The sequence below is a fragment of the Heteronotia binoei genome, chromosome 8 (genome assembly GCF_032191835.1).
Source record: "Heteronotia binoei isolate CCM8104 ecotype False Entrance Well chromosome 8, APGP_CSIRO_Hbin_v1, whole genome shotgun sequence".
Taxonomy (NCBI): Eukaryota; Metazoa; Chordata; class Lepidosauria; order Squamata; family Gekkonidae; genus Heteronotia; species Heteronotia binoei.
Genome location: NC_083230.1, coordinates 40120458 through 40140355, shown reverse-complemented (window position 1 = coordinate 40140355; position 19898 = coordinate 40120458). Strand labels below are relative to the sequence as shown.

At 43.1% G+C, this 19898-nt stretch overlaps 1 protein-coding gene across 1 annotated transcript in view; it reads right to left on the bottom strand.

Moving 5' to 3' along the window:
* Positions 1-1864: 1864 nt before the first annotated feature.
* Positions 1865-19898, bottom strand: part of TMEM117 (transmembrane protein 117) — a 418706-nt gene continuing 400672 nt past the window's right edge. Inside the window, exons 8-9 of the mRNA XM_060244943.1 lie at positions 2368-3546; positions 1865-2017 (exon numbers count right to left, since the gene is read on the bottom strand). Of these exons, the coding sequence (XP_060100926.1) occupies positions 2897-3546 (650 nt within the window). The 3' untranslated portion in view covers positions 1865-2017; positions 2368-2896. The remainder of the gene's footprint in view (positions 2018-2367; positions 3547-19898) is intronic.

The window sequence follows — 19898 nt, the reverse complement described above, 5'->3', positions numbered from 1 at the left end:
AACTATATTTATAACAGTGTGAAAGGCAGTGTGGTGTGGCAGCTAGAATGCACACTGAGTGAGGAACCCAGGTTGAAGCCCTTGTCAAAGTTCTCTGGGCCAGCACAGTCAGGTCACTTCATACATCATGAAGTCCTCATGTTTGTTGCTGTCGGATAACATGAGAGCTCTGCCTCAGACAATCAAAGGGAATTCTGTGGCCCCCAGACTCATGCAAGCCCTATTCTTCTTGAGACCACAGCACATAACCAGAAGCAGCTTCAGTCATTTTCACATCTTCAAACCACCCCGTGAACCTACTGGCTCCACTGCTAAACTTACATGCAGTCAAGTAAGCAATATGAATTCACAAACAGAGCAAAACAAAGCTTCATGGAGCTATTGACAGGAACAGTGAAGCTGCTTTTATTTGCACACTGCCGGTAGGCGGAGAAAAGTCTGGGAGGCACAAAACTGCCACTGAACACATGAAGCTGCCTTATACTGAATCAGACCCTTGGACCATCGAAGTCAGTATTGCCTACTCAGGCGGGCAGCAGCTCTCCAGTATCCCAGGTAGAGGACTTTTACATCACTGACTACGTGGTCCTTAACTGGAGATGCCCAGGATTGAACCTGGGACCTTCTGCATACCAAGAAGATGCTCTATCACTGAGCCACGGCCTCTCACTGAAGTCCTTTTGTTGTATACCAAAACACAAGGGACTTTGAAACCTGTAAGTGGCAAAACGTACAATTTATCTTACAATGTTGCTAGGATAAAAAGAAGGAACTCTTATGTACTGTAAGCACCTTAGAGCAATTGTGGGTTAAAAATGTGTAGACTACATGAATGGGTCTATATCTGGTTAAGATTTAGGGAGGTGAGGATTGTGTGTGAAAAATACAGCTGACCATCCTAAAAACAGAACCAAAAATAAAAGCAATGGTTTTTTTTGTTTATGGATTTTCTTTTTTATTAGTAGACACAGTGTTCAGTTCTTCAAAGTGACAAAACAACACAGAGCTCGTTAGTTTAGTTCATGCATTCACTCTCATCTCAGAACCTGTTGTCAGAGTCCATTTACTCAGTGGCACTGCACATGTCTCTGTTTGGATATACCTCTATCTATATTTACAAAAAAAGTTTATAAACTCTGCAGATGATTAACTCATAATATTATCCTCAAGTGCATCCCCCATATTCTTTGGCATTGCATAGGTTTCAGCTGATAGTCCAACTCTTCCTTCAAATTCTGCATTTTAACTTTTTGATCCTAAGAAGGTGAAAGGTGAGATTTTTAATTAATTAGGAATTTATCTTTAAGTATGAAAAAAACATAATTAGGTATTATGCAATTATCTAATTACCTAATTGCAATTATCTGGTGGAGAAAGTCACATGTCATTAAGTAGTGAACCATGCTGCATTATCATTCTCATCTTACGGTGCTATGAATCTGTGGTGCATGTGTCTGGCAGACAGCCAGCAAAATTAAAAAAGGCAATCAACATGCTTCTTTGAAGTCCAGCCATCAAAGTCACAGACTACAGGTCAGTGTAACAAAGTCAAACTTTCATTGCTATTCCTTATGAGAAACTTTTACATAAACACACACACACCTGACATCATTATTCTGTTGATGACACATCCATCCACTAAGATTCTAACAGTGCTGCCCTAAACAGAGTTGCACCCCTCTAAGCCTGCTGACTTAAATGGATTTTAAAAAATGTAACTCCGCTTAGGATGCTACTATAAATTTAAGGATGGCAGTCTGCTGCAAGCTGCACCACATCTTCCTAGATCTGCTGCTAGCAAAAGTCTACCTGGCTGCCAAAAACTTGTCTGTCTGCCCGGCTCTAGGACTGGTGCAGAATCTTCAGTGAATCAAACGGTAACCCAATGCAGTCTATGGGCCATACATTAAGCCTCCCAATTTCAAAATCATTCTATTTTAAAGAATATTGTTCTTGCAAAACAGTTGATAAGGACAGCTTCACCGCTTTTCTAAGGGTTGGATCTTGATCTCCCTTCCTTCTGGCATATGAACATATATGAACATATGAAGCTACCTTATACTGAATCAGACCCTTGGTCCATCAAAGTCAGTATTGTCGTCTCAGACTGGCAGCGGCTCTCCAGGGTCTCAAGCTGAGGATTTTCATGCCTACTTGCATGGACCCTTTTTGGAGATGCCAGGGATTGAACCTGGGACCTTCTGCTTACCAAGCAGATGCTCTACCACTGAGCCACCGTCCCTCCCCGTTCTGCTTTATTCAATGGGGTCTACTTTCAGGAAACTATTAGGACTCCAGCCAAACTGATGGGTGAGTGACAACAGTCAGCTACTGTACTACATACTTTCATCCCAGGGCTCTAAGTACACCGAGGCAGAAGGCACTTCCACCAGCAGGAGAGCAGAGGGCAGCTTTCAACAGTTCCTCCCTCCTGCTTTGCCCCACACTTATTTTAAAGACCACTGAACCTGGCATGGGAGGGGATATATGGGAGAGAACACAGCAAGAAAGGGGGGACAGAAAAGTTCACCTTTATCTGGCACACTCTGCTTGCACTAGATAGGATCCACACCATTATATTAGAAAGACAGTTTAATATTTCAAGGCACCACCAAAGTAGAATTTTTTACCTGCAAGTAGTCATATAGCAGACTCTTGCAATTTTTTTCAGGAGCAATCTATAAGGGAATGTTTGATATAATACAGTAGGCACAATTCATTACAATACAAATAGAAAAGAAAGTCGTAGGGGGAAAAGCATGTTGAGCACCTTTGTGGTATAGGTTGTATATCTCCCTTGTTCTAAAGACTATGTAAATAGTCACTTACAAAACAAGTAACAAAGAAATCACACAATAATTGCTTGTTGTTTCATCCCCCCGCCCCCCGAGCCATATTAGATTAAAGGATGATCCTTAGGTACAGAGGGTGCAGAGGGCTCTCTTATTGGTTGTAGTGGACTTGGTTGGTCACTTAAGTGCAAATTCAGGTTTTCGGATGTCAGCAGGGAAGAATTAAAGACAATCTCACTCAAGTCAGACTTGATAGATATCAAATGTGGATCATCAAAACTTAAAGGCTCTTCTGCTAAGACCTGTGTGTTCTCCCGGGTCATTCCCACATCAGATGGAGATTTCCTTTTCATGCGCGTGTATGATTTGTTAAGGTTCTCCATGCCTTGATCAGTTTTCTGAAATCGTCCAAAGAACCAAATGAAGAAACCAAACAATGCAAAAGCCAATAAACTTGGAATGAAGGCCAGGCATTTGACATCCAGGCTTGCCCCAATATATCGGCTATGCAGAAACATGTCTCCTTCTGCATAAGTTCTGTTGGTCAATGGATTAGTACTGTTTGAGCGCCATTCCCAAGACAGTCTGGATCTGTTGAGGTCTTTTAAGCTTTCTGGGTCTTCCACGGTGTAGATCTTTTCCCCAGGACCAATATACTGACCATATTCATGTGGCTTATAAAATATTTGATTTTTCCACATGTTAAGATCCAAGATTAAAACAAGAAATATGATTCCATAGTTGAACCATTTACCTGTCACAAAATAAAAAATAGCAAGATTTGATGATTTCTGTTTGCAGTACGGCAACATACAGCAACATAAATGGTACAGGAAAACACATTTAAAAACTAAAAGAAAATATTCATTTGCCATCGAGCAACCAAAAAAAAATAGGAAATTGGATATTGGCTCTGAGGCTTTAGTGACGTCTTTTGCAGATAAAATCTTGACTCTCCATCAGGACCTCCCAGCCACAGTTGATACAGTATGTGAACTGAAAGCCCCTTGGCCACCAGATGGTCCAATACTGGACCACTTCAGTCAATTCACATTGGAGGATGTAGACAGGATCCTGGCTGCGGTGAAGCCTAACACCTGCCACCTGGACCTCTGTCCATTGTGGCTTGTGAAGGCTTGCCAGGATGATATCAGGGGCTCTCTGAGTGATATTGTTAACCTGTCCCTGACAAGTGGGACATTCCCAGAGATGTTAACGTAAGCTGTAATTTGGCCGCTTCTGAAAAAACCTTTGCAAGACCCTAGAGTACTAGCTAACTACTGCCCAGTTTCGAACCTGCCATTCCTGGGAAAGGTGGTTGAGAAAGCGATAGCGGAGCAGCTGCAGGTTTTCCTGGATGAAACATACGCCCTGGACCAATTCCAGTCTGGTTTCTACCTGGGCCATGGAACGGAGACAGTATTAGTCGCCCTCACAGACGACCTAAGAAGGCATCTGGACCAAGGCAGGTCAGCGCTGCTGATTCTTCTTGACCTATCAGCAGCATTTGACATGGTCAACTACGACCTACTGACCCACCGCTTTGCTGTTGCCGGGGTGCGAGGGGTAGCCTTGCAATGGTTTTCCTCCTTCCTCTGGGGACGGGGACAAAGGGTGATACTTGGCGAGCAGACCTCCCTGCAGCACCCACTTATATGTGGAGTGCTGCAGGGAGCTATTCTCTCACCCATATTAACATCTACGTTTATGTGCCCCCTTGCCCAGATTGCCCAAGGTTTTGGACTGATGACACCCAGCTCTATCTGTTGATGGATGGCAGACTGTCTTCTGCCCCTGAACAGCTGTCTGAGACATTAAGAGCCGTGGCTGGATGGTTACAGCAGAGTCGACTGAAGTTACATCCAACTAAGACGGAGGTCCTGTACCTGAGTCAAGGGGGTGGGTTCGTGCATCCAGCTCCCAGCCCTGGGCGGTGCTGTTCTGGTACTAGTCCAACAGATGAAGAGTCTGGGGGTGATTCTGGATGCCTCCCTCTCCATGGAGGCCCAGATCACAGCAGCTGCTGGGTCTGCTTTTTTCCATTTATGGCAGATCAGGCAGCTAGCACCATACCTATCCCCCCAAGACCCATGCAATCGTGACTTTCAGGCTGGACTACTGTAACTTGCTCTATGCTGGCCTACCCCTGAAACTGATCCGGAAACTGCAGCGAGTGCAGAATGCGGCAGCTCGGCTGCTGACTGCATCATCTGTATGGGTGAGCATACGGCCGGCTCTCTGTGACCTGCACTGGCTGCCTATAGAGTACCGGATCCGTTTCAAGGTGTTAGTTTTGACTTTTAAGGCCTTGTGCGGCCTGGGACCAACATACCTACAGGACTGTCTCCTCCCATATACATCTTGCCTCTACCAGGGCCAGGACTTTCTTGGTCCTGGCCCCGACCTGGTGGAATCAGCTCCCTATGAAGATCCAGGCCCTACCTGGCTTGCTGGCCTTTCATAGGGCCTGCAAAACGGAGGTGTTCCGCCAGGTCTTTGGATGAGGCAGCGGGCATCTGTTTATCGGTTGGCCTCCCTCCTACTGCTCTGCTGCTCGACTGCACTACTGTACTGTGATGCTGTGTTGCGGTACTATTTTGTGCTATACCACCTTGCTGTCATGTCATCTTGCTGAATCACCTTGCTTCACTTTGATGAATGTTGCAATTGGATTTATTATTATTTTATTGTGATTTTATTTCTATTTGCTGTACTCCGCTCTGAGCCCCCAATGGGGGAATGGGCGGAATATAAATAAACAAATAATAATAATAATAATAATAATAATAATAATAATAATAATAATAATAATAATAATAATAATAATCTTGCATATTCAAGAGCTAGACTAGAGGTCTGTGGTAAAAATTATTGAGGGCTTGCACGTCATAGAGACATGTTATCATTCTCAAACTTGATGCTTCAAGGATACATTTTAGACATTTAAGCTCCTTCATCAAGTACTCATCTTTCTATTTCATTCTCACCCATCCACAAAATAAAATGTTTCACCTTCCCACGTTTATTTATTTATTTGTCTTAAAACCTGTCCAATCTCAAAAATGGGCTCAGGGCAGCTCGCAACAATGTCCACTTTCATTGCTCTAAATGTGTTGTTTCATGAACTTTCTATGATGACTGCTAACCTGAGGTTATTCCACTATTTACTGGATCCAGAGATATACACACAGCTTGACTGCTATCTCCAGCCATGCAGAAATACTTCAAAGATCCTCCAATTCACTACTCAGTTTCCACAATTTTTAGAAATGGGGTGTTTGAATGAGATCCTTTGTGATTCTTATGCTGTTATGGGTCATTTGTGTGTGTGTGTGTGGTTTGCACTTATTGTTATTTTAGATTGTAGAATTCTTTTGGTATCCTTGCTGCTTTACTTTTGTAGGTCACTTTGGGGATATAGGTACTCAAAAGTGGCATGCAAATAGCTTAATACGTTAATCAAATAAATAATGAACCCTCCTCTGCATTCCAAATTTTCTTCTGTGCCAAGACCTTCTAAATCACCATGGCCTTATCTCTTTTGCTGCCCAGATGTATCCTGGGATGGGACTGCTTCCCTAGTTCACTGCTGGTATTAAACAGATGTTGAACAGTCATCTAAAATGTTAAGACTCCTCAAACTAAAAAGGGGTTTCAGATAGAATATTTTAATGATATTGTATTTGCATTCTCTGAGCTAATGAATGATTATTCTCTGTGGTTTATTATATATCTAAGCCATCTGGTCAAATCAAGTCTCTTACTGACATCTATAAAATTGTATTCTTCACTAGGGCAGCCTTAAATTTTTATACGGAAAACTGAACGTGGTTTCCTTCTAAAGTTTTATGCCACCATAAAGGAGACTTGTACAAATATAAAAGGATCCCCTGATGTGGTAATTGATAAGTGTCAACTAATTATCCTTAGACTCTTCCAAAGAGTAACTCTCATATGCTATTACTTTCTTTTCTTATGAACTCTGGTCTAGAAGCAAATGGAATAACCATAAAATATAGATAACCTTCTGTCTTTCCTTCTCTTTCTCATTGCTTGAGGACTAGATGAATACTAATATATTCCACAATAGAAACATCTCCAAAACAAGGAACACTCCCACACAACCAGGTTTTCCTCTCAATTAATACAGATCATAGTCTTCTTGACATGTCCTTAGGAGGAATGCACTTTGGTGTGAACAAGGATTGTAGTCTGCTCCTAGCACATATGCCTTCACTGGGATTCATGTCTAGAGTCTAAATATATAGGTGCCTGCATTCAATGGAGCCCTGTGGCACATAGTAGTAAACTGCAGTACTGCAGTCCAAGCTCTGCTCACGACCTGAGTTCAATCCCGGCAGAAGCTGGGTTCAGGTAGCTGGCTCAAGGTTGACTCAGCTTTCCATCCTTCCAAGGTCAGCAAAATGAGTACCCAGCTTGCTGGGGGTAAAGTGTAGATAACTAGAGAAGGAAATGGCAAACCACCCCATAAAAAGTCTGCCATGAAAACGTCATGATGCAACATCACCACAGAGTCGGAAACAACTGGTGCTTGCACAGGGGATTACCTTTACCTGCATGCAACACTGTATGCATGAGCAAGAGCCCTGCCTTTTCAGGGTTCTCAGTTGTGCAATAAGAACCCTACTGTTGTGCATGCATAGGCTGAAAACATAAGCTCCACAGACGACTGTGTGTAGGATTCTGGTCCCTCCCTATTTCCCCACAGGAGATCAGGAAATGGTTCTCTTTTGTTGAGTATAAGTGGGGAAAAGAGAAAATATGTCAAGTATGAAAGCTTTTGGAGATGACATGCACACGCCTTTCATTTCCTATCCTTAGAGCAAAGCAAAAGGCCAAAATTAAAGATTCAGTTGCCTCTCTCTGTTTTTGGCAGCTCAGCTCTTTCATCTCAGTTACCCCCAATTACAAAGGGCAGATAATGCTTCTTTACCTCCAAAAAGCCCTTTGCAGTGACTGACTGTTTTCCTAGCATGCTTTCAGACACACATACAGTATACAGATGAACAAAAGCAAGAAGCCCTCTGAGACTTCTCTAACAACCGCTCTGCATGGATTGCTTTGTTTTTACCTCTGACCTTTCTATTTTTGCCTGCAGTGTCCCAAAGGCACCTCTGCGTCTGGAGTCCTTGCATTGGCTCCAGACATGCATTCTCTGCCTTCACTGTAGCCAACAAGCTTCCTACACCAATGGTAACTACCAGTGAGTGTTTTCAGCATTTGGATGAAAGTTCTGGCTTGCTTAAACCCTTTTTTTTTTTTTTGGGGGGGGGGGTTGTTTTTCGCTAACTTTATTTCTAATTTGGTGAGTATGCTGTGTGAGTAGCATATTGATCTCCACCACATCTATTTTAATTTGGACAAACATGCCTATCCTACTAACATTTGCATGGCCTTCTCATCCAACTATTTGTGTTACAAAGGACTGCATTTTACTGTTACATATAACACTGTAATAATTTTGGGTTTGGAAGGGCCTCTGCAAGAAGGGGAGTAAACATACACAAATAGCAAGAATTTCTGTGGTAGATCTCATTCACTGTTTACCCTGTGCTTAATGTTTGAAGTTACTCTGAAATTCCCTGCCGCCTTCTGTGTCTTCTCCCAGTCATGATCCGCCATTCTGCCTACTGCACTGCTGTTGCCTGGCAGTGCTAGCATCTAATGTGACCGCAACCCACAAGGAGAGCAGAGGCCTAACTCCGCTTGAGAGGAGATATGGCCTTCTTTGACTAAGGGACAGGACTTTGCTTTATGGGGAAAAAGAAGCCTATGATTCTCATGTATCCAAATTCAATATCTGATCTCAAACAAGGCTTTTGAGAACAGGATGGCAGAAAATTAACAACCCTGACCATGGAGGCTAATCTGTTAACAACAATTGTCAAAGATGGTGTGGTCGGCTCAAAGACTGAGACAAAAAAGGCCCCCCGACAATGCACTCCTGTTCAAGGGCTATGAAAAGGGACATTCTGTTCTAGGTGATGCTTTGGGGAACCTACAAACAGGAATCAAGTATTTACTCAGTTAATTGTGGTGGTGTACCAAAGGCTGAGTAGGGCATGCACTCTGCCCTAGGTGCAACTTGAGGTAGACCCTTGAAGGGGGGCTCTTGAAGCAAGCGTCCAGCTGAACGACTTGCCTTTTATTTTTAACATGCAGTTCTGAATGCAGCCACTAGGGGTGCAGGGAAGTGTGAGCATAGCAAAAACCACTCTAGGATTGGCTAGACTTCCGTTTCTCCAAGACTGAAACAAACTTCTTAACAGATTGTAAAACCAAGCCAGCAGGCTGATACAGTAGCTGCTACTGTAATTGCCAGCCTGCATGTCATTTTCTCCAATAGCCTAGCTTATCTCTCTCTTTCCTTGCACTCAGCTCAGCCAGATCTTGTAAAGCAGTAATTAAGATATTGCAGCTAGATAAAACAACCTCTCCCTTGTTTAATTTCTCTCCCTCTTTTCCACACTTCTCTCATTCGTTTCTGTCTCCCTTCACCTAATTTTCCCATGACCTCCCCTTCTTTAATTTCACTACTTGGTCTCAAGACCTTCTCAGGATCTTGCTTGGTGACAGAGTGTATGTAGGAGTAGTGTAGTAGCAAACCTTTGTAAATATTATGAACATAAGTTTTGCTGGCACTGTACATTTCACTGGTTCTGGTTCTATTGGGCTCTACCCCCCCATGTGACTGTGATTCTGTGCTTAACATCAGCTGGCATTGCCAGAATGGCATTGGGTTCTGCTGGGCACTTTGTGAGGCTGCATTGGTACTGCTGGGTACTCTGTACGTTTAATTGGTTCTGTTGGGCTTGCAAAAAATGCCCCCTGCCAGTTTCTGCTGCTGAGATTCTCTGGTTTGACTTTAGACCTTTGGAAAAATGCCCTGTAATTGTTTGGGATGGTCTGCTCTTGGGCTTCAAAATGAAGAAAATCTCAAGTGCCTGCTCAGAACTTCAGAGGCATGATGGATTTTTTTTTTTGCCATCAAATCACAGGTGACTTACAGTGACTCTGCTGGGTTTACAAGGAAAGAGAGGTTTGAAAGTGGTTTGCTATTGCCTGCCTCCATGCCAGCCCTGCTTAGCTTATAAGATCTGATGAGATCAGGCTATTCTGCGGCTACCCAGGTCAGAGCTAGGCTGAGAGTAATATGACTGGCACAAGGTCACCCAGCAAGCTTCCATAGCATGAGACGGGATTTGAACCTGGATATCCCAGATGCTACACCACTAGGCTTCCCAATCCCCAGGTCCCAGCGGGGGATCCCCGGGTTTTACAGGCTTCCCCCCACCCCCAGTCAGCTGCCCGGTGGGGGGAAGCCCCACCCCCACAGCCACCATGTTCCTCTAGAGCTCCGGCAGGTTTAGAAACCTGCAAACAGGTCCCATTTTAAAATGTGCCTGTGTGTTTCTGTTGTGTGCCTTTAAAGTTGAGCAGGAAGCAGGAAACAGGAAGCACTTCATGGGGAAGGGTCAGCAGGAGCTTCCGTTTGTTTTGCTTTGGTTTTCAGAGCAAGTAAACAGACCCAGTAAGTGTGAGTGTGTGTGTGTGAGAAAGGGAAGGTTGCCCCCCAGGTGGAGGCAGGAGATTCCCTGGTTTGGAGGTCCTCCCACCTGCTTTAGAAAGTGGTGGGGATGGGGGGAGGTAAATGTCTACTGTGCACTATTATTCCCTATGGAGAATGATTCCCATAGGGAATAATGGGAAAGTGATCCGCAGGCATCTGGGGCTCTGGAGGGGATGTTCTTTGAGGTAGAGGGACCAAATTTGCAGCATAGCATCTGATGCCTTTCCTCAAAATACCCTCCAAGTTTCAAAAGGATTGGACCAGGGGGGCCAATTCTATGAGCCCCCCAAAAAGGTGCTCCTATCCTTCATTATTTCTAATGGAGGGAAGGCATTGAAAAAGGTGTGCAGTCCTTTTCAATGTGATTGCTAGAACTCCCTTTGGAGTTCAATTGCACTTGTTCCAACCTTGCTCATGGCCCCACCCCCAAAGTCTCCTGGCTCCACCCCCCCAGTCCCCAGATATTTCTTGAATTGGACTTGGCAACCCTACCACACTGGCTGTCATGATGGAATAATGTGTTGGGATGTGAATCTTTTTTACTGGCATGGTTATATATACAAAATTTCTTTTTTGGCCACTGAAACAAAGTTTGGCACCTTTAAGACCAAACTTTATTCTGCAGCTTCAGACCAACCCAGCTACCCACATGAATCTATTTTCTAGCCATGATTTTTGTTTTATTTCATGGTTATTGCTGAAAATAATTTTGCTCTGACCTGGGTAGCCCCAGAGTAGCCTGATCTCATCAGATCTCAGAAGCTAAGCAGGGCTGACATGGAGGCAGGCAATGGCAAACCACCTCCAAATGCCTCTTGTCTTGAAAACCCTACAGGGTTGTCATAAGTCAGCTGTAACTTGATGGGGGGGGGGAATAAAGGAAGAGGTGTTAAAAATTATCTGTCCCAGACTCCAAATAGCCTAGATACACCATTGGTTCATCATACTGATACTGGCCTCTCTCCCTGACATCCATTCAAAGTGGTCTTCCACTGAATTGGATCCATGTGTTGTTAAGCAAATTTATTTGCTATGTGGTGTCATCATAAATAAAATTCAGAGTGACAGTTAAAAACCCTTCCCTGACTTTGGGTGGATGAGAATGGAGATGACATATAATCCCTTGACTGCTGGGGAACATAATTCCAGGCAATCAGAAAGGAAATGACCATTGTTCCAGCTAAAGAAAGGACCTTACTTTCAAGGGACATTTTGGACTCTCAAAAGTTCCCTTTTCATAATGAAACAGGATTAAAAATATTTGACACAGATCAAACTGTAATATGATTCACATGTGTCCTGAAGTAAGTTTATTAGACTCAATGAGGCTTACTTCAGAGTAAACATGCACAGGATTGGGCTCAACATGACTGATATTTCACAAAATATATTTCCCTGATTCCATGACAGATGAATTGCAATCAAAGTGTGACTGCTAAGGGGCTTGAGAGAATTTCCCAGTGTGCAATTTTGTACTTATATATTTGAATCCTAGCCACACAGACATCTGTAGATCCAGGCTGTTAGCTCTGGTGTGCTGGATAACAAATAGACATGAAAAGGCTCTAGAGCAGCCGCTAAATGTATTTTAACAAGGAAACAGTTTGGAGAGTGGATAACCAAACTGACTTTTGAGCCTTGCATATCTCCCTGGGTACCATAGAAACTAGACTACACTATATTTCCATAAAACTGCTCGCAAGCATATCTTCTGTAGTCAGCCATCTGTCATGAGAAATCCAGATGAGTTAAGCAGATGAAAAACCTCACCCTGGCTCTGTGTACATTGATAAAAGAGAATGGAAACTAGATAGAAGAAAACTTTAATGTGGAATAAAACACATATGAGGAACTCCAAGATACAAATGAACCTGAGTAAAAGTTAATACTTTGTTTCACACATAAGAGATGTTTTCTGAAGCATAAAAATAATGATTTCCATCAGGGCAACATGAAATGCAGCAACACTGATAATGCTGATTTTTCTGCCATTCTCCTTATGAAGGAGACCTGCTAGATAATGAATCATATTAATGATTCTCCAGTCATGTGGATCCAGATATGAATTTTAGGATGAAGGAGACAGCAGGACTGAAGAGTAAGTTAAAATGGGCATCATTCTCATGTGAGGTGCTCAGGGTTATCCAGAGATTAATTCTTGTTTATAGTCCACATGGTTGAGATGATAGATTTCTTTCCAAATGCATAGATTTGATGTGCATTAGTGGAGTGGATTTAATAAAGACTACAATTTGAATCAGATAAAATGTGCTTTAGGGCTTTTTCTTCCCCAAGCACATTACAGGCAGTACTATCTCCGTGCGCATTCAATCAGATTTTTTACATAATGCCTGGCAGCTGAAAATGCCTTCCTTTCTCAAAGTGATCATTCTGCATTGCACTCTCAGGTCCAAAAGTTTATACTCAGCTAGGAAGAAATTGTGGGTCTCATGGTGTGGACTCATGAAATCTAATTAATTAAAAACCATTCTCAGAGATTCTGAAGAATTACAAGAAATGTATCTAAAAGTAAGAATTCATTTAGGGATATGGCAGTCTACAGTGATGTTTCTTAACAAGATGCAGAGTTACTAGATACATTTCCAAGATGCCTTCTGTAACAGTGATTATGGATTGGGCTTGGATTTGCTCCCTTAACCACTGTTGCACTAAACCTAGAAAAACATGTAGGGAGTTCTTTGAAGATGGTTCATGGATTTCAGATGACACAAAATACAGCACCAAGATGTATGATTGACATAAATTATAGGATCATTGGAACTGGCATAAATAATAGGATTTGGGCACAAATTACAGGATTTCTTTTTTGATTTTGCACCAGAATGGCTGCAAATAATCTTATATTCTAAAAGCCACCCATGGCCCCCTTCTGAGGATAATTAAATCTGTGGATCAGGGCCACATGGATGCTAAAGAGATTTTCCAGCAATCTTGGGAAACTCCCAATCTGAAAAATCTGAAATGTTTACATTTTCCCAAAGTAATTAAAAAAAAAATGTAATGCCTCTACCTTGTGCTTTTGAAGTGGCAACTGGGAGCTATGGTGGAACCTGGAGGCAGCTGCAGCAGAGTCCTGGAGCCTGGTGGCAGTGAACTCCAGGAACCTCTCCAGGCCCTACCACAGCAGATGCTGGGACCTGTTCTGAGTTTCACTATGGTGGCAGCAGATACCAGGAGCCACACTAGGTTCAGCTCAGCAACTGGGGGGAGATGGGATTTTCCCTCAAGAGTTTCATGCCCCCACCCCGTTTTTTCTACTTTGGGAATACCTGAATGCAGCTGAGGTGAATGTATCAACTGGAAATGAACAAAATCAGCAAGAGACTGTGCTTATGGGTATTTAACCACACAAGATACAACTACAGTGGCTTCAACTGACTTCATACTTCATACAACCCCCTTAAATTTATCTCCAAAATTGTTTCAATGTCCAGGCCCAGCACTGGGGGTTCTGCTGTCCCAGGCACAGCCCCACCCCCTGCCCCCGACTTCCACATTGGGGAGGCACGGCAGCAGGCCGCTCGGAGCTTGGCTCTCAGTGTGCCCACTGCCATGCTGTCCCCTGACCTCGCCCAGGCTTCCAAGTTTGCACAGGCACCCCCACTTTCATGTTTCTCAGGTCTGTAACAGACCTGGGAACGCAAAACCAGCTGGGCAGCATCTGCACTCCATGTGCTTTCTGTTGGGGAAGGCAGACTCTAAGGAACTCAAACACTGTGCGTGGGGAGAGGGAGTGCCTCATGGCACCCCATAGGCCAGGTGGTACTGTAGCAGCTGCCTACTTGGCCTACTCCCATGTGCTGGCCATAACAATGTCAGAATAGGACCTGTAAGATCTAGGTTCAAATCCCCACTCTGCCATGGAAGTGTGCTGGGTGACCTTGGGCCATTCATATACTCTTAGCCTAACCTACCTCATAGAGTTGTAGTGAGGATTACATGCAGGAAAGAATAATGATGTAATCTGCTTTGGGTCTCATTGAGGAGAAAGGTGCAGTGTAAATGAAGTAAATAAATTCCTTTGATCTCATTCTGCAAGAGATCTGTAAATCTTACTTGATGTCAGAGACATACAAGGAAAATTGCTGACATTTGTCATTTCAGTGGAGAGAAACTATTTGGTTTTCCTTGCTCACAGAAACCAAGTGCCACCTGACACCAACAGCATCATGTTTTGTCTTCTTGCTTGCTAGCACTAACTACACAGATTCTGGCAAGAACCTCCCTTAAAATCATGAATTGAACCATCTCTCCTCACCTTTCTTTTTTGTAATATCTAGCCTAATGCAGAGTTCTCATAAACTCAAAAGCTTATATGCGGTTTTATGTTATTTTGGTTGGCTATTAGGGAAAGGATAGAAATGTCCTTCTGAAATAAATTTGCTCTCAACAACAATGAAAAAGGGAAAGGGCTATGGGGTTTGTCCTTTGTGTGTTTGTTGCGCTGAGACAATAAGATGTTCCAGAGTGCATGATGCACAAAGCTTATAAGTTAGTGGTTCATTATATTCCTTGAGTAGAAAATCAATACAACTTTGGGCAACAGCACTGGTGGTGGGGGTGGGGCTTGTAGGGACCACTAGATAGGGTTGTACTGCATGGCTGCCTAGGTATCCAGTCTCTTGACTTAGTTATCTTTTCATCTGCTCTACCCATTTTTCTTTTCCAGATTTTGTGACCTGTTAATGGCCTGAACAGTCCTCAAAGCTGTGGAATTAATGTTGCACCAACAGCTAAAACACACAGACCTTCTCTCACGTGCATCATATACAGAGAACATCATTTTCTGTCTGAATCAGAAAGTCAATATATCATCTTAAATATTTTTGCCATCTTCCTCTCCCACTGGCCTCCTAAATTGAAACAGGCAATCACAGTGCTGCAGCAAAGTATGTAGAAAGCTGGGGAAATTCCAAAGTTTATCAACTGAGCTTTAAAAGTAGCTTCCGTTCCAGAACAGATGTGACATGTAAAGCCCCCATCCAAAAGGAGTCTCTCATACTGAGTTGCTGCTCTTTATGAGTCTTTTAAAGAATGGCACAGAGCTGAGATAAAGCAGGCTCTCATTGTTCCCATGATGTGACATGCATTCAAACAGACTGATTTGTCTAGCTCATCTACAAATAGCTCTTATTAATACTGAGCAGGAAGGGGGGAAATTATTCCACACACTGTATTCATGGGCTCATTCTCCAATTAAAGTATGCTCTTCACAACAATTGCCATCAGTTTATAAAAGCTAGGGGCCAGAGGAAGCAGCAGAGAGTCACTGGTCAACCATAGTCCATCTGCTTTTAAAGAACATTAAAATGAAACTAGGAACAATGAGCTGTTATGGCTATTTGTCTCAGTGCCAATGGCATTTCCTTAATGCCCCCAATCATCAACATTCTCCCAGCTCCTCCTATTTCCTCTTAATGATTGCTTCTGCCAGGAAACATTTAATCATCCCTGCTCTTTCGCTCAACAATAAATCTTTAAACTCCAGAGCTTACACTATCAACCTTCACCTGGTTCACATGCTCATCTACAACTTCAGTCCTGCAGCATCAAGTGTAACCAAAGTACTGTATATTAAGTTCATTATTATTAACCTCATACTGCTGACATAGGGGAAGGGAAAACGGTTTGCCTAAGGTCACTGCAGAGGTAAGATCTGATCCAACCATTTCTTGATTTGTAACAGCCTCTTAGCCATTAGCATTTTACTTCTAGGCGACCGGGCAGGAAAGCAAACAGGAACAGAACTGGTTTTCACTCTTTCAGGCTACTGATTTGACTGCTGTAAAATATGTGGGGACAGGCAAGTTTCTTGTGAATTTGGCTAACTTATTGGCAAGGATGGTTAAAAGTGCTGCTTAGCTCATGAACAAGATGCCGCCTTATGTTGTATTATACCACTGGTCAGTATTGTCTGCTCTGACTGACAGTAGCTCTCCAGGGTCTCAGCTAGAAGTCTTTAATATAATACCTGATCCTTTTCACTGGAGATGCAGGGGGCTGAACCTGGGACCTTCTGCATATCACTGAGCAATGATCTCATTCCTAAAGTCCCATAATTATAATCTCTCTTGAATATCTGCTAGCGATCCAAAGATATTTGAGTTCCTACCATGTGCCATTAGTAGTGTGTAACATATTCTTTCAGAAGGATCACCTCTACTGCAAATGCTTCATAAACAAGTGGGCGCAATGCACAGCAGCCAAGAAGGTCTGAGCGCCTGCTCCGGCTGCAACGCCACTGAGGATGTTCTCCGCCCGGTAGGATACACTTATCAGAACACGGAGAGAAGTAGAACATCATATAAACTGTTTACAAGGCTTTAATTCCAGAGGGAGGGCTAGCCACCCCCACCCCGCATACCGTTGTGTTGTGGCAAAAGCACAATTGCGCCTTATGAAGGAACAGGTTTTGCCTGTATGTAGTCACAATGTATAAAATTAGACAACCTTGTTACTCTGACTTTTGATGTGCCAAGCTGTAATACGCTCGTCGGTAGCGATACCGCAACCCCCGAGATAGGCCCCTCTGTGAATTCAGCTCTGCAACCCACCACCAATAGGAGAGTTGCCGTTGTTCAAACGCTCCAACGGGTGCGGGTGGGGGGGTCAGCACAGGATTCTCTTTAAAAATGGGAAAGCCGGGCACCATTCTGATGGCTCCATAGCACCATGGCGAATACACCTATGTCTGTTTTTAATCCAGTGGCCCCCAGAGCACCTGTAAAGAGGAAAGCTACAGCGAGGATTCAAAAACCTAGCACCGATTCTGACAAGTAGAATGTAGAGCCAGGTCTTGCAAAGCGCCTTTTTGCTTCACCTGAGTAAATGAAAGATGGGGCAGAAATCTGTACACCAAAGAGGAGTAGGTGTTTCCAGGGTGGTGAGAGTTGTGACTGCATGAATCTGCCACAACAGGATATGTTTAAGGTTGGTAGAACAACATGGGAAAGATGTATAAAGGTTGTTTGGTTTCTGTTTAGGCTCCTTTTCTCATTTTGTGTGTTTGTGATTTTTTTAGAAATTTTGTCTTGTGGACTTGTCTGGTGTTCAGACATCGATTCATACCATCCTGCAAAAATATGTGGGAGTGTCTGATTGAGACGTTCCACCTGTGGACAAGCAAAAGTCATGTTCTGCGATGTACAAATTGATAAATGCCGCTGCTTATTCAGTTCTCAATTATTGCTCCAACGATCTCTCTTATTTTATGTGTGACGGATGCATTTTAGATAGACCTGGACAGAATTCTCATGTATGTTTGACGTGGCCTGCTGCTTTTTATGATGAGAACTTAAGATATGTTTGTTGCAATCTGAATACGGGCCCTGTGTTGTATGTGATCATGGTTTGGTGTAGTGGTTAAGTGTGCGGACGCTTATCTGGGAGAACCGGGTTTGATTCCCCACTCCTCCACTTGCACCTGCTGGAATGGCCTTGGGTCAGCCATATCTCTGGCAGGCGTTGTCCTTGAAAGGGCAGCTGCTGTGAGAGCCCTCTCAAGCCCCACCCACCTCACAGGGTGTTTGTTGTGGGGGAGGACGGTAAAGGAGATTGTGAGCTGCTCTGAGACTCTTCGGAGTGGAGGGCGAAATCCAATATCTTCTTCTTCATCTAAATCCAATATCTTCTTCTTATTGCGTGTTTTCTGGATTGCTGCGGTATTAACAAGAATCATATCATAGCGGTGGCCAACCTGGTGAAAGGCGTACGAACATCCCCAACTCCCTGTGAACAACTGAGAACATTGTTTCCGAAATGCCACCAACCCTATGTGACACTTGTTGAAAAATTTCTGCATAATACATTTCAGAATGGCACATTTGTGAGTACCTTTCTTTCCCCCCTTTTGTAAAATTTTTTTAAAAACTTTCTTTAATAAATGTACATTTTATACATTCACATGTATAAAAATAAAAAATGTATTTAAAAGCCGTTGAGTTTGTGCAAAAAGAATCGGTCGCATCATTGCTGCTGGGAGAAAATTGAATTTTTGATACTAAAAAACATTCGATATTAAAAAGATCACGTTGCATTTAGGGAGTTCGCTTTTGATCAGTAAGAGGGAGATTGACACTGATACACTAACAGACAGATGGTTTTACCAATAACACTGAAAATAACGTCTCTGCACCAAGAAAACCTAAGATAGGACAAGAGCTATTTAAACACAAGTCCTAATACCGACATCATGTTTTCATGGGTTCCTTACTTTAAAAAGCAACACCATGCACGCCCTTCCCCCACATAGATTCTAGCGGGGTCTTCTTGGGGTCAGTGTTCTCCGCTTCTATCTCATCACCGTTGCCTGTTCTTGAATGTTTGTGCGGCTTAATGCCTAGGGGTCCCTCCATGTTAGAAAATTTCTCCATGGTGCTATGGAGCCGTCAGAACGGTGCCCGGCTTTCCCATTTTTAAAAAGAATCCTGTGCTGACTCCCCCCCACCCGCACCCATTGGTGCGTTTGAACAATGGCAACTCTCCTGTGTTGGTGATATTGGATGAGAGAACAGATGGCCCCCACCTTCAGTGGGGCATAAGAATGGGAGCACTACAGGAAAAAAAAACTTGTTCTGGCTTTTAAAGAGCTATTCAGGATTATGTGGGGGAAGAGTGTGCACGGTGTTGCTTTAAAAAATGTTCATTGTGTTGAAATGTGAGGGAAACTAATTACTTAAAAACATGTAACAAACAGACACAGCTCTGCACAGCTTTTGCACACGCACAAATGCTGTGCATTAGGGATGCCAACCTCCGGGTGGAAATCTAGAATTACAACACATCTGTTTTTTAAAAACAAAGAGGCAGACATTTTGTTGCAGCCATTTTGTTGCTGTGGCAGCCATTTTGTTGCTGTGCCCACCATGCTGTGTCAGAAGGCTGGGGAGGCATTTTAACCATAAAAACAACAAGATGTCCAAGAAAAGGATTCCTGCCTAGCCTTCTGTCTAGCATAGTAATTTTATGCATGTACTGATTTGCTGACAAGCATAGGAGGTGTTCAGATTTGCAAAGAAAAATGGGACATAAAAGCCAAATAAATAAATAATACAAAGAAAGAAATGTGTTCAATTGATTACTACAGACAGGAAGATTTTTATGAGGAGAGAGTATCCCAAAAATACATCTCCCGAACTGCATCTGGATGGTGTATAGTTCAGAATTCAGCCAGCTCATTCTGTATAACTTACAGAATGCTATTAGATAAAAATTAAAACAGGCTCAGTGGTAGAGCATCTGCTTGGGAAGCAGAAGGTCCCAGGTTCAATCCCTGGCATCTCCAACTAAAAAGGGTCCAGGCAAGTAGGCGTGAAAAACCTCAGCTTGAGACCCTGGAGAGCCGCTGCCAGTCTGAGAAGACAATACTGACTTTGATGGACCAAAGGTCTGATTCAGTATAAGGCAGCTTCATATGTTCATATGTTCATCATTCTATTTAATGACCCAAGAACTCTGCAAATTTGTTTTCCTGCTTAGCTCATGAGTGACCAGTG